At 46.2% G+C, this 21,768-nt stretch overlaps 1 protein-coding gene and 1 pseudogene across 1 annotated transcript; both read right to left on the reverse strand.

The window, feature by feature from the left end:
• Nucleotides 1-1,461: 1,461 nt before the first annotated feature.
• GSX1 (GS homeobox 1) lies at nucleotides 1,462-3,096 on the reverse strand. Its single transcript, XM_090275699.1, has 2 exons — nucleotides 2,685-3,096; nucleotides 1,462-2,216 (listed from the first exon to the last, which is right to left on the reverse strand). Exons 1-2 carry the CDS (start codon nucleotides 3,094-3,096, stop codon nucleotides 1,837-1,839), a joined length of 792 nt encoding a protein of 263 aa, XP_090131825.1. The 3' UTR covers nucleotides 1,462-1,836.
• A 7,896-nt stretch (nucleotides 3,097-10,992) lies between these two features.
• Nucleotides 10,993-11,443, reverse strand: LOC150012418 (small ribosomal subunit protein uS9 pseudogene; annotated as a pseudogene).
• Nucleotides 11,444-21,768: the final 10,325 nt, after the last annotated feature.

The raw sequence follows: 21,768 nt of genomic DNA on the forward strand, positions 1-21,768 counted from the left end.
CCTGGAGCGCACCCATTTCCCAGGGTGTGCACGCTGGTGGGTGGGATTTCTGGCAGGGAAAGGAGTGGTCCCAGTCTCCAGGACTCAGAATGGGAGTCTTGAGGAATCATGAGAACCCACACAGGCCATTTCCCATATCCAATTTTCTGAGCTGCAGAAACACCTCCTTTGAGTGGCTCCCCATCTCTGTAGAAATCCCCCACCCTCCTACTTCATTTAGTCCCAGTAATTCGCATACCCCTCTCCTCCCCCTAACTAAACATCTCTTCGCAAAGAGGGTTAGGATGTAGATTCTAAGTTGTAGGAGGTTGTGGTATGGTAACAAGAATTTGTGAGAATGCCTGTGTTGGGGATTCTGGCACAGGATAGCTGTGAGTTCTCAGAACCACTGCCCAATGCAGTCCAGGCTAATGGAATTGGCCTCAAAGCAAAGTGAGGGGCCTTCATAGGAGGAGGACGCATCATCCCGCTGGTAATCTGTCTTAACAAATCATTACCAACTGGAGCACAGTGAAGGACAGAGCTCTCAAACTGGAGTGTTTTGATTTCTGCCCTAGGCAATGGAGGTCGGGACAGCCAAACTGAGAGGACTGGGGGTGCAAATGGATCCCAGACTGGAGGGGGCATTACAGGTGTTAGGACTTAAGGCACAACGCGGGGAGGGCCCCTTCCTTCCCTTGGAGCTCAGCTCTCTGCCATCCTTGGAGCGTGTGCACTAGGCCAGAGCTGGACCCGAGACCAGGGAGCATACGCAGGCTGAGCAAGTGAAGAGATGAGGAGTAGAGGATAGACCGTGGCCCCATCTCTGCCCCACCCCTACGGGAAATTCTAACCCTAGCAGGCAGGCAACTGTCCAGTCCACTTCGGAGGCCTGGAGGTCCAGAATCACGTGGAATTCTAAGAAAAAAAGTTTATTTAAAATTTTTTACATAAATAAATAAATAAATATCTTCTGGTATTACAGAAACACAGCTAGGCATGAGAGCGGGGTCTGGAGTCTGGGGTAGGAAAGGGGTCTTCAGAAGAGAACCAGGACCTCAAGGGGAGGCAGAAAGTCTCCAAAAGAAAGTCAAATTGGTTTCCCCGACACAAATATCAAGGGCGACATTTCTCTTCTGGAAAAGGAGCTGCGGGGACATCAAGGTCTGGTTGAGGACAAGCAGGTAATTGAACTTGGAAGGAGGCTCTTCGATTAGGGGAAGGGAAAGTAAAAGGAAAAAAAAACAAGGGTTCATAAATGTATGGGGGGTTTGGACAAATGACCACAGGAAGAAAGAAAGGAAGGAAGAAAGAGACAGAGAGAGAGGAAGAGAGAGAAAGAAAGAAAGAAAGAAAGAAAGAAAGAAAGAAAGAAAGAAAGAAAGAAAGAAAGAAAGAAAGAAAGAAAGAAAGAAAGAGAAAGAAAGAAAGAAAGAAAAGAAAGAAAACCAAACAGGCATCTTAGGGGTGAAAGGCCGAGTCTGACTCGGAGAGGGGAGAGCAGAGGAAGCGAGGACAACTGAACCAGTTCAGAGGGCGGGCGAAGAGGCGCTGGAGGCCAGCAAGGCGCTGGGCCAGGCCGGAGAGCCGAACGGCAGGCCAAAAGGACTCGAGTTCTTGCAGTGTTCACAGCTTGGAGTCGCTCTGAACGGCCACGGGCCCTGTGGTGCGGATACCGGCGTCAGATCTCTGCCAAGCTGTTGGCGCTGCCCAGGACCAAGGGCCTCCGCAAAGCCGTGCCAAATCCGTGCGTGGTCGTCGTTTGGCAGCGAGTGCCTGGAACCCCGCGCTGAGTCCCAGGACCAGTCTTTGAGGCGCAGGAAGGGCCTGGGGTGGGTGACCTGGAGAAACCTGCGTCTAGGGAGTGACCGTGAGATCCCGGTCGTCTTTCCCCGAAGAAGACGGAGACATGGGCAATTCGTCATCATCCTCCGAGCACTTGGCTGAGGACAGCGACGCGCACTTGCAGCCTTGCGGTGCGCCCCCGCTGGCACCCGAGTTTCCGCCGCTGCCGCGGTGGTTGCTACCTTTGCCTTCCTTCTTGTGCTTCACTCGGCGGTTCTGGAACCAGATCTTTACCTGCTTCTCAGACAGATTCAGGTAGGTCGCGATTTCGATGCGGCGCAGGCGGGACAGGTACATGTTAGAGGCGAACTCACGCTCCAGCTCCAGGAGCTGCGTGCTGGTGAAGGCCGTGCGCATCCTCTTGCTGCTGGGCAGCTGGTTTGAGCTGTTGTCTGGGGGCCGAGGGAGTGGGGGGCGAGAGAGGAAAGCAATCAGACCCTGTGCTGTGGACCCGATCTTCTGGTAGGAGGCCTTTAGGATCCCAGGACATCGGTCTCTCACCCACCTCTTCTCCCGGAACACGATGCACAGCAGCGTAACCGCGGGCACCTCCTTGCCAAGCCACGGTATCCTGATCCCCCCAGAGTCGCACGGCCCTGGCACTCCTTTATAGATTGCCCTGAATCCCAGTCCTCGCTCCTTCCTGGGCACCCTCTCCAGGACCTGGGTCTTCTGCTTTCATTTCCCTCCCCGCATCCTGTCCTAGTCCTCCAACCGAACCCCACCCTGAGTGTCCCCTCAGGGCTCCAACAGGACTCTCATGGTTCCATAATGCCCATGGTTCCTCATCCCCCATCCCTGACTCGTCAGCTTTCATCGGGCCACCTATGCCCTGTGCCCCGCGCGGTGGCCTGGCTTACCCACAGAGATGCAGTGGAACTGCCTGGGGTCCGGCAGCGGATAGGAGGTCTGGTAGAGCGCTGCGGCGGCGGCAGCGGCGGCGGGGCCGTGAGCGACCCCAGGGGGCCCGGCCGAGTGCTGGCGGCCCAGCGGCGCGTGGCAGTACTGCGAGCCGAAAGGCGGGAAGGACGCCTTGAGCAGAGGCAGCGCGGGCGGCCCGGGGGGCCCGTGCAGCTGCGAGGCGGTGACGCAGAGCGGGCACACGCACAGCAGCCCGGCCTTGCGCGCGTGGCAGGCTCCCGGGGAGAGGCCGTGCAGTGCGTGCGGCGAAGGCACCGCGTACGGAAAGAGCGGCGGCGGGCTGCCCTCGGGAGCCTTCTTCTCGGCCGCCTCGCGCAGCACTAGCGAGTCCACCAGGAAGGAGCGCGGCATGGCCCCAGTGCGAGGTCGTCCCGCCGCCAGCCCGCTCTCTGCGCCTCGCTGACCTAGAGGGTCTCTACGAGCTTCCACGCTCGGAGGCCGCGCGCAGCTGCCTCTTCCGGGAAGGCAGAAAGTGCCTCTGGAGCCGAGGCTGAGGCCGCCTCGGCTGCAGCAGTGGGCGACGCCCAAAGAGCGCGGGGTGCTGGCCAGCGCTAGTGGTGCTGAAAGGCGCCGGCGGCGCCGCTTAAATAGGACTATTGCCATGTGATGGGCTACGCCAGGAGCGGCCCCGGCCTCTCAATAGGGTTTTTGTGCCTTTTCTCTTGGCATTCACTCTGCACGCTTCCTCATTATTTCACTTGTTAACTAAATGAACTGCATAATGTACTCTATTCTTGTCAACCCCACCCACGCCGTAACAGGCGCCCTCGCCCCTCCTCTTCCTTTTGCCGGTTTATTTTCTCATTTTCCTACCATTTAATATTCTTTTCTTTCTCTTTATTCCTTACTTCCCTTTGGCTTTGTATTGGCGATAGGCCCGTTTACCTTACTGATTTCGCAACACCCCCCACCCCGGTGCTGCCTTGCTTCTACAGATCTCCAGGGGCGCGCACCCCTATCTTCTCTGGGCACTTGGTCTCCGTCCCTTTCCTTCTTTCATCTCACCCAGTCCTCCAAGATCATGCTGCCTCCACTCTGTGCGCTCAGTTCAGCGCTGTGCACCCCGAGGACGTCCCTACAGCGGACCTTTGAGTCCCACCTGTGGAATCCCGCTCTCTCTGTGTCTGGAAGCAAGAGGACCCGGGCCCCTGCAGCGGGGAGACACCGCTGGGGAGAGAGGAGGACTGGGTATTCCTTACGCAGTACTCGGCCTGTCGTTGTCCCTCTGTTTTCTCTAAGCTTCTCAACTAGTCTTAACTTTGATATTGCCTAGAACGCCCAGTTTTTGTTAGGTAGATGCTGGTACACCAGCACTTTCCTCAGGGCCGTATGTAAAGAGCAAATTAGCTGCCAAGAATCAAGGCCAGAGACCAGGGACGGGAAATGAGAGCCTAACCGCGAAGATGAAGGTCTTGCAGCCCCGCCCTCCCTCCTCCCGCACCCGCACCCCGCCCCGGGACTGGCGAGTGTAGACGCTTTCTGTCGGCGTCCTTTCCACTCGTGCGAACCCCAGAGACTCGCGGGAAACCACGGCTTCCTCGAAATTCGCCCTCAAGACCGGCGCGAGGGCCCGTGGTGTTCTTAGCTCTGCTGCGGCGGCGCACCCCCACCGAGTTCCCCTCTCCTCCAGACCTTCTCCTGCCGCGTCACTCTTCTTTCTGGTCACACAATGGTTAAACAACTTCAAACACTTGGCGCTGTGTACACAGCTTCAGCTTTTTAAATCATCAGCGGGCTCAAAGCTTTGCGCAGGATCCTTTTCCATACAATGGGAAATTAGCATAAATATTTCGAATTTACAGCCTGGGACTTTCCACGGAAGACGCTTACTTTCGATTTTATCGGAACCAAGTCAGTGCAGTCGCCTGCTCCCTGAACAGAATTGTGAGAAATGGAGAGGGAGTCGGTGCACAGCAAGAAGACTGCCCCAAACCAAGGCGTGCTCATGGGTTTTCATCTTCGATAAAATCTTTGCAATAACCTCAGTAACAAATTATACTGATTTGCAAAGGGAATGTGTTTGCCAGAAAATAACTGATTCTAGAAGAAAAGAGAGGGGTAATGGGGAAAATAACCTGTCATCTAGCAAGATGAGTCAAGGGACTAAAACTTCCTTGATTGTTTGGCATGGGGGGCGGGGGGTCACTGTTGCCCACAACGCCGTTCTGTGTTCCCCAAGGCTCCTTGCTCCAAGGTGGTGTTTGCAAACCAGACCGACTGCATCGGGTGAAGCCCCATGCCGGTTCTAATTGCTCTCGGGGAAATTTGGACTGATCTGGATCGCTGGGACTGTTCCGAGAGCCAGGAACAGGCAGAGGCCGGTGGGAGAGGCGTGGGGTGCGGGTGGGGCCCGAGGGGTGAAAGGGGTGGCGGCTGCGCCCGAAGCCAGGTGCCTCCGCCCGCGCCCGGGGAGGGAAAGAGTTAAGAACCCCTGAATGCGAGCAAGGCCAAAGCTACTGGGAAAGAATATCTGGGGCGGGGCGGGATGAGGGGAATAACCAGTCCCCCCCACCCCCTCCAGCCTCTGGACCTTATTGAATGTCATTGAAGAAAGTTTTGAATGCCAGATAAAGAGAGGCGAATTAAAGTGTGTGACAGCGGAGGATAAGCACACACAAAGAGAACTCTGTCACACTTTGGGGCAAAATCCGTGGGCTTTTTACCAAGTTTCTTCGCTATGATTGAATTAAGTAATAGGAAAACATTTTCTTTCAGTTTAGAGCCATTAGACAAAAACTTCAAAGCGAATAACACTTTAATGTGCGCCCCACAATAGATTGGGTTTTGTGCTGAAATGTTTAAATGGTTTGTTTGGTAACTCGGCGCGGGAGAGACCCGGGCGGAGCAAAACGGAGTCTCAGAGAGTGTTGTCTGGAGGCCTGGAAAGGACACCCGCTTAATCCGGCGTCTCCTAGCCCGTACGGCTGCGGCCCGAAGGGGGCTCTCTGCTTGGCTGTTCCCGGCGCAGGGTGCGACCCGGAGGTCTGGCGATTTCGGGAAAGTTAGTTCTGTGCCCGCCGAGAAGGCCGGTTCTGCGGGTCGTGGGATTGGGCCCTGTCGGGCGAGGGGCGAGGGTAGAGAACCCAGCCAGGTGTCCCGCGCCTTGGCTCCGCCGCCCAGGCTCGTGGCTGCTGCCCACCTCCCAGTTTTCGGCTGCTGCCCTCTGAGCCTGGGATCAGCTCCCCGGATATCCTAGGACGGCTGCAATGCAGTCCTGTTCAAAGCTCCTTCCCCGCCCGTGCCGGCGGAGTTTGAACTTGACACCCCGGAGCAAACGTGGGAGTAGGCAGCCGGATTAGCCTGACAGCCTGAGAGAGGGGCCCAGGTAGCGCCTTGGCCTGGTGGGCCCTGCTCTGACCTGGGAGCTGGTTTTCAAGTGTCTATCAGGGAGTGTTAACATGGAATCATTTCTCTTGTTTCGGTCTTTTCTTCTTTTTTTCATACTGCCTTCTTTCCTGTTGGTAGAGAGAACACGCCATTTTTCTACTGCAAATGTAGCTCTGAAATATTTGCAGCAAAAAATGCACAAATGGGGAGGGGGAGGGTGTCCTTGTTCCCTGACCTATACATATTTCTTCAACTGTCTTCTCAGGGAGGCTAACGACCCTATTTAAAAATATCACTCCTCTCCCCTCACAGGCCCGAGTCTGGTTGCTTGCTTTATAAATATCTTGGAACATTCTGTGTCTTTTACTCATTTATTTTTATGGTTTCCACCCCTATTACACACATCCTCACACCTACTGAAACATCTGCTTCATTGAGGACCAGCATATTTGTCTATATTGTGCATTATTGTACCCCAACTCAGAAAAGTTCCTGGCACATAGTAGTGCTCAGTATATCTTTGCTGGCTAAATAAATAAATGAAAGATACTTGGCTGAGAAGGTGGTCTGGGTAAGAGGACTTTCCTAGTTTGCCTCCTTGATACACCTAGCCACTTAGGAGCATGCTGAGGGGTAGTTGACCTGCAGGGGCTGTTGGTCCCTCTCCCAGCCACTACACCCTTCCCAGTGACTGAATCATCACAGGAGCTCAATGAGTGTGTTGAGTGAATGGCAGATCTGTAGGTTCCCAGCCCTCCTCAAGAGTTTCTTAGGTTCCCTCATAGAGGCAAGAGTGTCCCATTCAAGGCAGTTCCAGTGTTGCACTCTGCAAGAGTTGGATGGACCCATTGGTAGCTTAAGGTTGGGGGTTGTCATCTAGGTCTTCTCAGGGTGTACATATGTCCTGGAGTTATCAGTGACCATTTCTGCTCTTTCTGGCTTAAGGCAATGGAGTGGGAATTATGTACACATAAATTCCAAATCTCTCTATCTCTAATCTCCACTTTAAAATCACATTTTCATCATGGGACATGAGCAGAAGGCTCTAAGGTTAAGGGCTAAAAGTGACGTGTTCAAATATAACATAATGTCGTGCTTCCACAAGCAGAAGTGGGCCCTGATCTTGAGCTCTCTGTCAATGGTAGTCAGGCCAATAGTGACTCAGATAACTCACTCCTCCCTGCTATCCCCTACCCCCCCACTCCAGGAGAGCAGCCTGCTCAACTGAGTAGGCAGGTAGGAGAGCACCTGGTCTGCCAGGGGATGAGGACTGTGTCTGGGAGCCACTCCTTAAAAAGTGGCTCATTAAAAGCTACATATTAAAAAGTATTATTTTCTTTTTAAGTTTTTATCTAATGGTTCTAAACCAAAATAAAGTATTTTCCTATTAATTCAATCATAGCAAAGACACTTGGTAAAAAAACCCACAGATTTTGTCCCAAGGTGGGACAGAGCTCTTTGTGTGTGCACTGATCCTCTGCTGTTAAGACCTCACTCCAAGAGCTGGGAGTGGAGGTTGCCTGCAAGGAGGTGTGAGAGACGCCTAGATAGGGATGTGAGCAGAAGTGAAGGTCCAGCCATAAAGAGCCATGCTAACAGGTTTGTACTTGATCCTATTCAGAGATTTTAAAGCAAGAATAGTAACAGAGTCAGATCTGAACTTGAGAAACAACTGGAAGCAGTAGGAGTTTCTACTGGTAGAACAGAGAGAGGTCAGAGCAGGGCCCAACATAGTCAGCTTGCAAATAAATGTTTATTGAACTACTGAATGAACAAAGGTAGGGAAAAAAGCAAGGAGAAGATTGTATTAGTTCAAGTGATGGATAATGACCACTTGAACTGGGGTAGGAGCAGGAGGATCAGAAGAAGGAAGTATTTGAGAGAATCTGAAGGGTGAATGGTTATGACCAACTGTGTGTGTGTGTGTGTGCATGCATGTATGTGTGTGGGGGGTGCATGAAAGAGACTGAGTACGACACACTGGTTGTTTGTTTGAGGGAATTTTTGGGTGGTGATACTGAAAGCAGAGACAAGGGACTCAAGAGCAGGGCCCACTTCTGCTTGTGGAGGTGAGACATTAATTATGTCATAGTTGGACATGTCACTTTTTGAGCCTTAGCCTTAGAGCCTTCTGCTGATGTCCCGTGATGAAAATGTGATTCTAAAGTGGAGATTAGAGATGGAGAGAGATTTGGGATGTATGTGTACAAAAATGGTGGCTTTAGTATTAAGATGGATGAACTTGAGGTGGGGGGTATGGGAGAGTGTAGAGAAAAAAACAGAATTATATTTGTATCTCTAGGAACATCCATATTTAAAGAGATGACTGGAGGAAGGGGTCCTTACAAGTCAGAGAAGAATTTTCAGCATCTGTCTTGGACCACTAAAAAATATTTAAGAGAGAAGCTTCATGCTGGGAAGAGTGGAGCAGAAAGGGGAAAAACCAGGGCCCCTGAGATCAAGGAGCTGCCTACCTATTTCATGTGAGTGGAAGATAAATACTTATTTTTACTATCATTATTTGGATAGTCTATTATACACAGCTATATTTAATCATAACTAATATGGTCCCCAACCCCTGATCCTTCCAGATAATAAGAATCATGTCAAGTGATGGAACCAATTGTCATAGTTGCTGGGATAGCCTCTTACTCTTTCCCAATTAGATGACAAGCCTTAAATGGCAAAAGACTTATTCATATTGGTGTCACCAACTTTTCTTACAATGCTTGGCACATATATTTAGTAAATGTTTAATGTTAGTGCTGATGGCAGTAGAAGAGCTATCCTTTATTTGCACCTATTCAGTGCATCACAGCTGCATCTTCATGAGCAATATTGGGATTTCATAAGCTCTCAGCACTAAAACTTTCTCTTTCTTTTCTCAATTGCAGTTGACACACAATATTATATTAGTTTTAGGTGTACAACATAGTGATTAGACATTATATAACTTACCAAGTGATCACCCCAATAAATCTAGTACTCATCTGGTACCATACATAGTTATTACAATATTATTGACTGTGTTCCCTATGCTGTACTTTACATCCCTGTGATGGTTTTATAACTGCTAATTTGTACTTTTTAACACCTATAACTTTTTCGCTCGTTCCCCAAACCCCTCCTATCTGGCAATGGCCAAAATATTCTTTGTATTCGTGAGCCTGTTTCTGTTCCACTTATTCATTTATTTTGTTTTTTAGATTCCACCTATAAGTGAAATCATTTGGTATTTGTATTTCTCTGTCTGAATTATTTTACTTCATACAATACCCTCTAAGCCCATGCAAGTTACTGCAGATGGCAAGACTTCATTCTTATTTATGGCTGAGCCATATTCCATTGCATATATGTACCACTTCTTCTTTATTCATTCATCTGTTGATGGACACTTGGGTTACATTTTTATCTTGACTATTGTAAACAATGCTGCAATGAACAAATGGGTGTATATGTTTTTTCAATTTAGTGATTTGGTTTTTTTTTTCTTTCAGATAAATACCCATAAGTGGAATTGCTGGGTCTTTCTTTGTCTCTTGTTATAGTCTTTGTTTTAAAGTCTATTTTGTCTGGTATAAATATTACTATCCCAGCTTTTTTTTTGTTCCCATTTTCATGAAATATCATTTCCCATCTCTTTACTTTCAGTCTGTATGTATTTTTCAATCTGAAGTGAATCTCTTATAGACAGCATATATGAGTCTTGTTTTGCTATCCATTCAGCCATACTGTATGTCTTTTGATTAGAGCATTTAATCTATTTACATTTAAAGTATGTATATATTGCCATTTTATTATTTATATTTTTAATCTTTCTCCTTCTTCTTAAAGTCCTTTTAACATTTCTTGTATCACTGGTTTGGTGGTGATGAATTCCTTTAGCTTTTTCTTATTTCCCCTTTGATTCTAAATGATAGCTTTGTTGGGTAGAGTAATCTTGATTGCAGGTCCTTTCTTTTCATCACTTTGAATATTTCATGCCAATCCTTTGTGGTCTCTGTTGGGAAAATAGCTGACAGTCATATGGGAGCTTCCTTGCTTCTCTCTTGCTGTTTTTAAGATTCTCTCTTTGTCTTTAACCTTTGGCATATAATCATGATGTGTCTTGGTGTGGGCCTCTTTGGGTTCATATTGTTTGGGACTATCTGTGCTTCCTGAACTTGTACATCTATTTACTTCACCATGTTAGGAAACTTTTCTGCCATTAAAGATTTTATTTATTTGTTTCTAGAGAGCTGGAAATGGAGTGAGAAAGAGAGGGAGAGAAACATTGATTGGCTGCCTTCCTCATGCACCTTGACCTATCCATAACCCAGGCATGAGCCCTGACTGGGGATTGAACCAGTGAACCCTCACCCTTTGGCATGATGCCCAACCTACTGAGTCACACCATTCAGGGCCATCATTAATTTTAGATTTTCAATTTCTTGATCTCTTTCTTCTTTTTTTAGCAGCCCCATGATGTGAATGTTGGTATACTTGAAGTTGTCCCAGAGGCTCCTTACAATATCCTCATTTAAAAATTCTGTATTACTATTAAAAATATATTTTATTTATTTATTCTTTAGAAAGAGGGGAAAGGAGGGAGAAAGAGAGGGACAGAAACATCAGTGTGTAGTGGCCTCTTGTGGGCCCCCAACTGGGGACCTGGTCCACAACCCAGGCATGTGCCCTGACTGGGAATCAAACTGGCAGCCATTTGGTTAGTAGGCAGGTACTCAACCCACTGAGCCACACAAGCCAGGGCTTCTTTATTATTTTTGCTGTTCTGATTGGCATTTTCTGCTTCCGTATCTTCCACATTGCTGATTTGATTCTCTTCTTTGTTTACTCTGCTGTTGATTTCCTGTAATGTGTTCTCTTTTTTAAAAATCCCACAACCATTGTTTACTATAAAGGTGAACCGTGATGGGCTTATCAGTTGAATTTCTGGTAGTGAGCATGAGCACCAGAACCTCCAAACTTTTTGGATTTGCAGCAATAAGGATCAGCTACCAGCAGGGTCTTGCCATATTGAGTGAAGTTGTCTTTGATCTCCTTTTTGGAAGCCCCATCCATGTATTTCTGGTAATAGGCCACCAGGGCTTTGGATGGATTACATAAATTTGGGCCACATGACCACCACCTTTCACATGACTTTGGATGTTCACTATGGCAAACTGCTCCTTCCCAAGGAGCAGAACAGGTTCCAGTAGCTTGTATTGCAGTGTGCATGGGTTAATCATCTTTAGGGGCTGCCCATTCACCTGGGTGAGGCTGTGACCCAATTTCCATTGTGCCATGGCTGTGGCCATCTTCTTGCATTGGAAGACCTCCATGAACTGCAGAGGGCCATTGATGGCATGGCTTCAGGTGTATATAAGAGATCCTCACCGTGCCCTGTAATGTATTCTTCATTTCAATTAGTGTATCTTTCATTTCTGACTTTTAAAAAATATTTCCATTACTGTATCTTTGTTCCTCTACTCTTCCCTAAGTTCACTGAGCATCCTTATAACCAGTGTTTTGAATTCTGCATCTGGTAGGTTGCTTATCTCCATTTATTTAGTTATTTTTCTGGAGTTTTGTTCTGTTCTTTCATTTGGGACATGTTTCTTTGTCTCCTCATTTTGGCAGCCTCTCTGTGCTTGTTTCTATATAGAGCTGCTACATCTTCTGGGCTTGGTAAAGTGGCCTTATGTAGTAGGTGTCTTATAGGGTCCAGTGGCTCAGCCTTGCCAGTCACCTGAGCTGGCCACTCCAAGCGTACCCTCCGTGTGGGTTGTGCGTACCCTTCTGTAGTAGCTGAGGCTTGATTGTTATTAGCACATCAGTGGGAGGGATTTACACTTAGGCCAATTGGCTATGAGAACTGGCCAGGATCACTGTGGAATATCTGCTGTGCAGCAGCTGACCACCACAGAGCAGGTCTCACTTCAGTGGGGCTCTGGTGCTTCTGAGTCTACCCTTTTTAAAAACAATAATAATAACTTATTTATTTATTTATTTGTTTGTTTATTTATTTTCAGAGAGAGGGTAAAGGAGAAGGAGAGGGAGAGAAACATCACTGTGTGTTTGCCTCTCACTCACACCCCCAACTGGGGACCTGACGTTCAACCTAGTCATGTGCCCTGACTGGGAATCGAACCAGCGGCACTTGGCTCGCAGGCCGACCGACGCTCAATCCACTGAGAGTCTACCCTTTGAGCATGTTGCTCATGGAGGTGGTTGCGTGGTGCTTTGGTGTGGTCTGAAGCTGTCTACCAAGTGTGTTGGCTCCAAGGTTTCCTGGGAAGTGTCAGCCAAGGTAATCTGCCATCTCTGCCCTGCCCAGGGCCACCTGGCTCGGGCTACAAAGTGATCTTCAGATGGCTACTATTTGTGCTAGGTTTGCTCCAGCTTTTTTAGAATCAAATTGGAATAATATCTCACCTCCCTGGTAAAGATTGAAGATTATGTACCTGTAATCTGAAGGTCACCAGGTTTTCTGGTCAATGCATGCAGGTGGAGGCAATTGATCAACAATTCAGAACTTCTATTTGAACTTGGCAGAATCTCTGGCCTCACTTGTAAAGTGCCTCCCTTTACCATGGTTTCCTGGATTTTCTTCTTGGGCTGCTTTACATGTGCCCACAGGCCATTTCGTTAGCTGGTACCCACCATGACACCCACTGTGTGCTTTCTGTCCAAAGAGTTTTCTCCTTATCTATGTGCTCAGCCTGGGGTAGATTTATGGACTCGTTCCACAGCTTACTCCAGGACCACTGTTTATTCCTTGTGCATTTGTAAAGAACTAAGCACACCATCCAAGACAGAGTGCATCCTCAGCAAATGTGAGCTGTGTTTTCCTACCTGGGCAACAGGATGCAGGAACGTTGGTGAGGCTCTGAGGCCCTCTCTTGGCGTGAATTGTCCGGCCCAAGTAATTCACATCAAACCTTTTCCTTTTCTCTTCCACCTTGATATCACTGGAAGCAAAAGTGATTTCTGCAGGGATGAGGGCCTTCTCCTACTCAGAGACCTTGAAGATGAGTATGGAGCATTTACTAAGGATTTCAGTAGGAAGTATTTATAGATTCAAAGAAGAAAACATGGTGGGCTTGAAATAGACAGAATCGGTCTCACCTCAAGTAGTTTTCCATTGAATTAGTCCCTGTTTCCCCACTAATGGGTGACATTGACTCTTGAGTAATGAGGCTGAACTTCATTGCCTCTGGCCTAAGGTGAGATTCCCGTCAGACAACTTGTTTTTGAGAACTCCCAGTGTAAATGTTCCATGTCTGGTCTGTCTTTCTTTCTCAGCAGGAACCCACAGCTGGAGATCAGCCAGGTGGCAGCATAAAGCAATAAACCCATGGACAGTGAGACCTGTTTGGCTGCTCCGTCCTCTCCACACACACTTCTCTTCCCCCATTTTTATCAGAGCAGACCCAGGACACATCCCCTCCCCCAACCTCCCATTCTCTGAAAGCCTTTGACTCAAAAACACCCAAGAAAGCAAAGATAAGCCACTGGAAGAAAAAGGGCAAAGAACTTGTTTAGGCTGAAATTCTGCAGTATGTCATACAGAGCAGAGCAAATTGATTTAAAAAGCCCTGGGGATTCTGTGACCATCACCTCCACCCCGACCCCTCAGCTAACACAGCCATGCTCCAGTTTTGTTCAACAAAGTACTTGGGTTAGCAATTTATCGGAGCCATAATGAGCAGGTGATTAACAATGGCTGTGTCCTCATCACATTTCAGAAGCGAAGAAGAGACTAGAAAAAGGGAGGGTGTCTCAGGGAAGGCTACTTCCAAGACACCTTGATTCTTGCAGGAGCTGCTCTAGGATTTCTTAATGATGCCCTTAACCCTGGTGAGGAGCTGAGTATTTCTACCCTAGTTGGCATAGAGAAGTCAATGAAGTACTAACAGATTCTTCTGGCGTCATGTTATCTTACAGTCATGTGTGATTCCAAAGAGTAGTGTCCTCACCACTTGGCTAGTGCTCTTAATCCTCAAGAACCCTGGTCTTAATGCCTACAAAGAACATCACATCTGCCATTGCTACTTGTATAATTGTAACTGCACAGATCGCTGTGTCATTTTGGGTATTATGCTAGTGCCTCCAAGATAGTAGACCCTTATAAAAAGGAAAGAAAATTGAATGATTAGAATCCACAGAGAATGGTTTATTAGTGGATTTTCTCTGCATAGGCCCTGTAACTTTGAGAAAAGTCCTATTTCCAGCTAACAGTTTAAAGCTGGTGAATAAACTGAATCCCTAAAAAAAGCTATTTTCTTTTCCTTCTATGGCTATGAAGCAAAGGCTAATAACACAGGGAAGTTCACATCAGCTAAAGCCTGAAAGCTAAGCTTAGCTGGCTCTGTCCTGGACATCTCACTCCTGTCATATCACTCCTATCTTGTCTAGTTTATACAGCAGACACAAACACTTTTCTAAGCTTTCATTACCCATTAAAGATCAAAGCACAAATTGGGAACAACCTGATAGGTCTCTCCAACTTCCTCTTATCTTAGACCTCTTGATAAGTCTCCTGACCCTGCAAGAACTTCACTCCCAGGACCACACCCTGGCAGTGATGCTAATTCATAATGCAGGTGGCCCCTGTTTAGTGTGTAGTCATTCCCTTACTTGTCCCCATCCCAACCTCAGACATCATTAATGGGGCAGATTCTAAGATTATACATCCCAGCTGTCCAATGTCTCTTGACTCTATTTTAGGTACAGAATTTTTTACCACACTTAGCACTAGTAGGCCTAAGTTCTGTGGCAAGTAGCTTCATCAAGTTGGCTTCCTTCAGAGGGAGGGGCTGGCCTGTTAATTTGTTCTACATCAGCACTTCAGGAAGATGATGATGATGATGGAAACAGATGGTTTCCCTGTGAATATTTCTTTAGGTGGAAATTGGTTTATGAGAGGTTAATTTCTAAAATATTTAAAATCAAGTAAAGTAGATTACTAAGCAAAAACCATCTCAAATTGTAATATTGACTGATGAAATACAGATTTTATATTCTTAATCAGTAGTTCATTTTATTGTTAAAATATGTTGTTATTCTGTTTTATGACAGATAATCTGAAGGGCGGAGATTTTCATGAAGCTTCGCAATTCTTTGTGTGAGAGACTTATAGAAGAGTATGGTTTAATTAAATCAATTGGCAAGAAATTATGTGCCAGGAAGCTGTATCAATTTATTTAAGCCCCTCAATCAATAAAATGAGCTCAAAGTTAGGAATTAAAAATGTCTATTTTTATTGGTAGATATTATTATTGGGGACAGATTTTGGTTAGTAATATACTTAACTGGAAGTTCATATACTTGAGAAACATATGGAATGGGTACTATTCTTATTTTTATTTTACAGATGTAAAAACTGAGGCATAGAGAAGTAACTGGCCAGGTAGGAAGAGGCTCAGCTAAAATTTTGGATGCTAGTGGTGGTTATTAATTACTATGATGAAGGGGAGAGTGGGTAATAGAGAAATCAGCAATTTTTGCCACTCTTGTTCTAACCCAGTGGAAGAATATTCACTTGAGTAGAATAACAGAGTTGTTGATAGAAAAGTCTCTGAACATACCCTGGCTGTGATATTGGGCAAGTTGCTTAATTCTCTAAGCCTCAGTTGCCACATCTGTGAAATGTGGAGCATAATAATGCCTGCTTCTTAGAATTGAAATGTCTTAAAAGAATTCTGGAGCGGTTCGTATTGTGTCTGTCACATAGTAAGTACTCAGCAAATGTTAGCTATTATTAGATGCACATATCTTATGGGCAATTTCACGCAAGTCTCAGAGTTCACTCACCTGAATTTCATTGGAGGGGCAAATTCCTGTGCCAGATCCTGAGAAGAGCTCCAGAGCAGTGCAGTGCAGTGCAGCGCAGAGGGGTGGACAAGTCAGAAGGCAGTTCTGAGAGAAGCACTTCCGCAATTTACTTTTCAAGATGGGGTGAATGAACATTCTGGTCACCATTAGGGAACAGGACAGGGTGGAGGGTTCCAGACACTGTTGGGAGTGACTCAGGAAGCCAGAATCTCCATTCCAGGAAGAATCCCTAGACCATGACAGAGACTAAAGACATAAATATTTACTTTCCATTCCCTGTGAGGTGCTGCGACAGGTATGAGAACAGCTTTGTGGCTGGGGACATCCCATGGAGTTCAGGCTTCTTCTTGATCCAGCCATGGTGAGAGCAGCTGAGAACTGTTGTGTCACAGAGAAATTAGAGGAAAATGTAAATTAAACAAAAACAGAACAAGGGCTCTGACTGGTGATGGTGGGTTTCTAGAAATGAGGATGTATGTTTCTCCTTTCAGTAACTGCAGTACATGGTCTTGGCTGGTATGGCTCAGTTGGTTGGGCATTGTCCAGCAAATCAAAAGGTTGCCAGTTCGATTCCTGGTCAGGGCACATGCTTGGGTTGAGGGTTCAGTTTCAGGTCAGGGCATGTATGGAAGGCAACTAGTCTATGTTTTCCTCCCTCCCTTTCCCTCTCTCTAAAATCAAACATAAAAAATAAGATTAATGAAATAAAAAATAATTGCAGTACATAGATATTCAAGAAACCTTTCTCTTTGGAGAATATGTGATATTTTGTTGGGGAAAGGAGGAGGAAAATAACGATTCCCCCCTTCCTACTTCTCTTTTTCCTGCTTTAACCCACCTTTCTTCATGCCCTCCTCCTCCTCCTCCCCCTCCCCCTCCCCCTCCCCTCCCCCTCCCCCTCCCCCTCCTCATCCCCCTCCCCCTCCCCCTCCTCCTCCTCCTCCTCCTCCTCCTCCTCCTCCTTCTTCTTCTTCTTCTTCTTCCTAATTGTCATCATCATCATCTTTACCATCATCAGAATTTTCTAGTGGAAGGCACTCAAACTTTGGAAAACAATGAGGCTTAGTCTTTACTTATATTAGTCACTACAGGAAAAGAAACCACTCCAACTATTTTAAACAGTGAATGGTGAATTTAATACATACAGGAAATTTGGAGTTTACAGAACTCTTGGAAGGGATGGAGAAGCAGACTACAGGCTGGGCCTTCGGGAGGTTCAACAATATGTAACTATCTGCCACAATTAAGAAAGAGGATATTCAGGAGCCTGCCACAGGCAGAGCTGAACTAAAAAAATCACAGTCATAAATGTGATCTGGGAATAGGGATTTGCTGTTTCTACAATTTCCTTTTGATACTCTGAAGCTAGTGACTGGGTACCTGAATATTGCTCTAGAAAACTCGAAACCTTCACAACCATCCTTGCCAGAGTGACAGTTGATGGCAGGAACAGGACCTTGTTGGGAGACAATTTTCCGTGGGTCTCTTGTGTCTACACAACTAGTAGATGCGTAGACTGCTTTGTTCTAGACTATCTTTTCAAGGATGCTTGCATAGAAAATTGCCTTGGAGGTAGAGATAGGATCTCCTTCCAGAGCAAAGAGCAGGCATGCCTACTATCCATTACAAAAACTTGGGTTCTTTAAGCTCAGGCTTCCTCTCCTTTACCTTAACCCACTGTGTACAGGTGTCACCTGGCCCTCTTCATGTTGGCCTGTGAATTTGGGGCTTGAGAAACCAGCACAAGAGAAGCTGGAATTCTGGCCACTGCTATTGTTGGGAGTAATTAACTCCTTTGTCTCTGACCCAGGAGTGTAATGTTTCCTGCCTGTACATGTGCTTCCAAATATTGAATAGGTACATCTAATTGTTGGAACCTTATAAATAACCCGAACCTTAGCTGCAAGAGACAATGAAACATGTAAGTTTAATTTTCCACACTCTGCAGTACAGAGGAGCACCATATGCACCACACTTCCTTCTAGGGTTGTGTCATCTGTTTGGGATTTATAACAATGGTGACCACATTAGGCTCCCAAATCATCTGAAAATTGCAATAGGTAGGTTACATAAATTACTGGGAATGCTAACAACAGCCCTATAAGATAGATAGTATTTCACTCCTTTTCCTTACAGAGAAACTCCTGGAGGATACAGTGACTGCTCGGGCTACCCAGCTCCAAGTTTCTGAGTCAGATTCAAACTTCGGTCTGTCTGTCTCTGCTGCCTGCCTCTGTCTGCCCCTCAAGGCTGCTGTTGCAGCATAGCACAAGGTGGTGTGTGCCACACAGTCTCGGTGAGAATTTTATTTCTGGAAGCATTCTGAAAAGAGCTCTTGCTGCCCTGGGGCATGGAGAAAATGCCTCTGGGCAGGTGAGGCTTGATGTGGTCTGCAGGAGGAGTAAGTCTTAGATTAGTCTGTGCAAATGGATGGAGAGATGGGAAGGAAAGAGAAGCTGGGCAAGACAAATGAGAAGATGCACAAATGTATGTTGAGAATATAATAAACTTTGTGGAGAGAGAGGGCTAGTATAGAAGGGAGAGTTTGTTGTAAGGGCCTGGTGTGTAAACAGTGCTGAATTCCTGAATAAGACCTGATCCTACAGATAGTGGCAAGAATACCAAATTACCATTACATGTCTCCCATTAACTTTATTTCCCCACTGACTTGTTTTTCAACCAAAACAATCCCCAGCAAGAAAGAACAGCTCATTGTTTCTCTCAGCCAGGGAATTTCAGGAGGGAAAAATGGCTGCCACTCACCATAGTCTGTCTCTGAAGGCCAGGGAGACAGCCCCTTCCCCAAATTCTCCAGTTCAAGACTAGGACGGCATTAGCATAAAGTGGAGGAAAAACCCGGAATGTAGCTCACATTAGCAGACAATATTGCTTTGATTGCAGACAACACACATGAATTGAATTGATAAAGAAATCTTCCCATCAAAGCCAGAAATGAGTGGAAATTAACTTTAACAAAGTAAGCAACTGTGCTCAAGAGATGGATGGAAGAAACCCATGCGCACTTGGTGCTTGTCAGAGACGCAGAGGAGCAAAGTGTTCAGGCCCATCAGTGAGTGCAGGAGTGATTAATAAACACTTACGTGGACATTCATCTGACAGGCAACTGACAAAGCCCCACAATGATGGGGAGAAGGGGCATTTCTTCTTGATAGATGTATGTGAAATGCTCATTTACTCCTTTTTGATGGATTTAAATGTCCAGGTATTCTCTCCATAGAAAATGATTCTGAAATGGTGCTGGGTTAAAAATAAGGGCTAGAGATATAACTACATCAATATGGCAGGAAATATATTCATCCTAGTCATCAATGCGTAGATTGAAAATGTGCTGTAGATTTACAGGGGCCTGCAGGGGTGGGGTGGGGTGGAGATACTTATTCTTTTTAAAGTATAAGATAAAGTAGATGGGTACACATTCACTATGCCTGAAATTCTGTAAATAGTATTAGAGACTAAATACCAGCCTTATCTTCCCCGGTCTGAAACAATTTAGAAAGTACCTATTGGAAACCAGTTCTCAAAAAATAGACTTAAGTTTGGACTTACTAAGATTTGCACTGGGACTGAATTTTCCAGTGAAGGAGGCATGAATGTGACCACTGAAGACTGGCTAATGTGGCCCATAGAGGCAGGAAGCTCATTCCTTCAGGCCCCATCAACTCTCTTCTTCCTAGATAACAAGGCAGGGTTTGGTTTGTCAGAGAGAATTATCCACCATTGCTCTCACCATCCCCTTTTCTTGCCTGTGAAGCCTAACTCCCAACAGGCTCTGGCATTCCACCTGGCATTCTCCTGTGCCGCCTCAGGTGAGCCCTGGGGAAGTGTGTCTGAAGAAAAGGAGTCCTGCTTGTGTGACTCTTGTGCAATTTCTGTCCACACCAATGGTATGACAGGACAAAAGGTACTCCCAGGTATAACTGCCCCTTGTCCCCGGAGACAAGATGTGTCACCATCAGTCTCTCGACTGTCTAGGGCAAGAGAAGTTTGGCTTTGGGGCTCTATATAAGACAACTGTAGTTGATCCCAACATTATCATTCCAGAGACTCAGACACCATAAATGGTCCCATGAATTTTACAGTAAAATATTGGAAGCACTTGAAGAGGTCCCAAGACTATTTTTTCAAATGTATGCCAGGGCACCAAAGCACAATTCATGGTCCCTGCCAGGTCCCCTCTGTTTCTATAGTGGCAGAACAGACTGTGGGAATGGGGAAGCCTTCCTTTCAGCTTTGCACCCTGAAAGAGTCAAAGGAATAATAAATGCAGGAATGCTCTCCAGTGCTCTGTAGGGTGGCACTGTATGTATTAAGATTCCTCTCAGCTGCAAAAGCCAGAAAATTTGACTGACAATGGTTTAAACAGATAGAAAATGACTTTTTCCACCCTAAAAACAATGTGCTTTGCAGCTATGCAGCAGTACTCTGAGGGGACCCAGGCTTTCCTTATCTTTTCGCTCTGGCATAATTAGTCTGTTGTTTTTGTCTTCATGTGGGCCCATGATGGTGGGCAGAAGGCTGCTGCATGCCAAACCTCATTATGGTCCAGGGAGGAGACAGTAGAAGGGGATTGGGAGTGTGAGTGAACCAGCCAGCAGAGGACGTCTACCACAGGTACCGGCAGCAGTGACTACATAAAAGAGAATAGGGGCCCCTCTGGGCTGGAGACTGTGATCAGGTGTGTCTCAGTCAGCTTGGGCTGCTATGACAAACACCAAACACTGGGTGACTTAAACAATGCACATTTATTTTCGCATGGTTCTGAAGGCTGGGGGTCTAAGGTCTGGGTGCAAACATGGTCCAGTGCTTGGTGAAAGTTCTCTTCCCGGTTTGCAGACAGCCATCTTCTCATTATGTCCTTATGTGGCATGTTTCTCACTTGAGCAGAGAGAAGGAAATCAAATTTTCTGGGGCCTTTTTTTGGAAGGGCACTAATCCTACTGGGAGGGCTCCATTCTTATGACATCCCAAAGCCGACCTTCTTATACCATCACATTTGAGATTAGGGTTTTAACATATGAATTGGGGTGGAGGGACACAAACATTCAGTCATAGAGGGATGATAGGAATCCTAGGGTATTTTTTTAAGTGAGGTTGACTCAAGGTTTAACACCTGAGGGTCCTAAAACCCTGCAGACTGCCAGGCTCATTGTTTTATTTTTGATTTTTTCACAGTACAGTATTCCCTCACTTATCGTGGGTATTATGTTCTAGACCACCCCCCCCCTCCCGCGATAGGTGAAAATCCGCAAACTAGGAACCTTACATTTATTTTAGTATTTATATATATTTTAAGGCTTTATAACCCTTCCTACACACTTATAAACCGTTCCCAATCCCTTATTAACTTTTCCCACTCCCTTATTAACCTTTTCCACACTTTTATAAACACTACTTATGTTCTTAAACATATTCTACACTCTTAAACCTACGTAACTTTAACAACATACATGTACAGTACCGCAAAATCCTGTGAAATTGTGAAAAATTTGGGATAAATAGTTATATATAATATTTTTTAAAATCCCGCGATATATTGAGGCCACGATAAGTGAACCGCGATGTAGACAGGTACTTCTGTATTTCTTTTTTAAGTATATTTTATTGATTATATTGTTACACTTGTCCCAATTTTTCCCTTTTGCCCCCCTCTGCTTGGTACCCCTCTTCCTTCCAGCAATCTTCCTCTTAATTCATGTCCATGGGTCATACATATAAGTTCTTTGGTTTCATCCTTTCCTATACTATTCTTAACTTCACCTGCTCTGTTTTGTTCCTACCAATTATGCTTCTTAATCCCTGCACCATTTCCCTCTTTCTCCTGCTTCCCCCTCCCATCTGATAACCTTCCAATGATCCCCA

This window comes from Furipterus horrens, unplaced genomic scaffold (genome assembly GCF_987537825.1).
Source record: "Furipterus horrens unplaced genomic scaffold, mFurHor1.1.pri manual_scaffold_4, whole genome shotgun sequence".
Taxonomy (NCBI): domain Eukaryota; kingdom Metazoa; phylum Chordata; class Mammalia; order Chiroptera; family Furipteridae; genus Furipterus; species Furipterus horrens.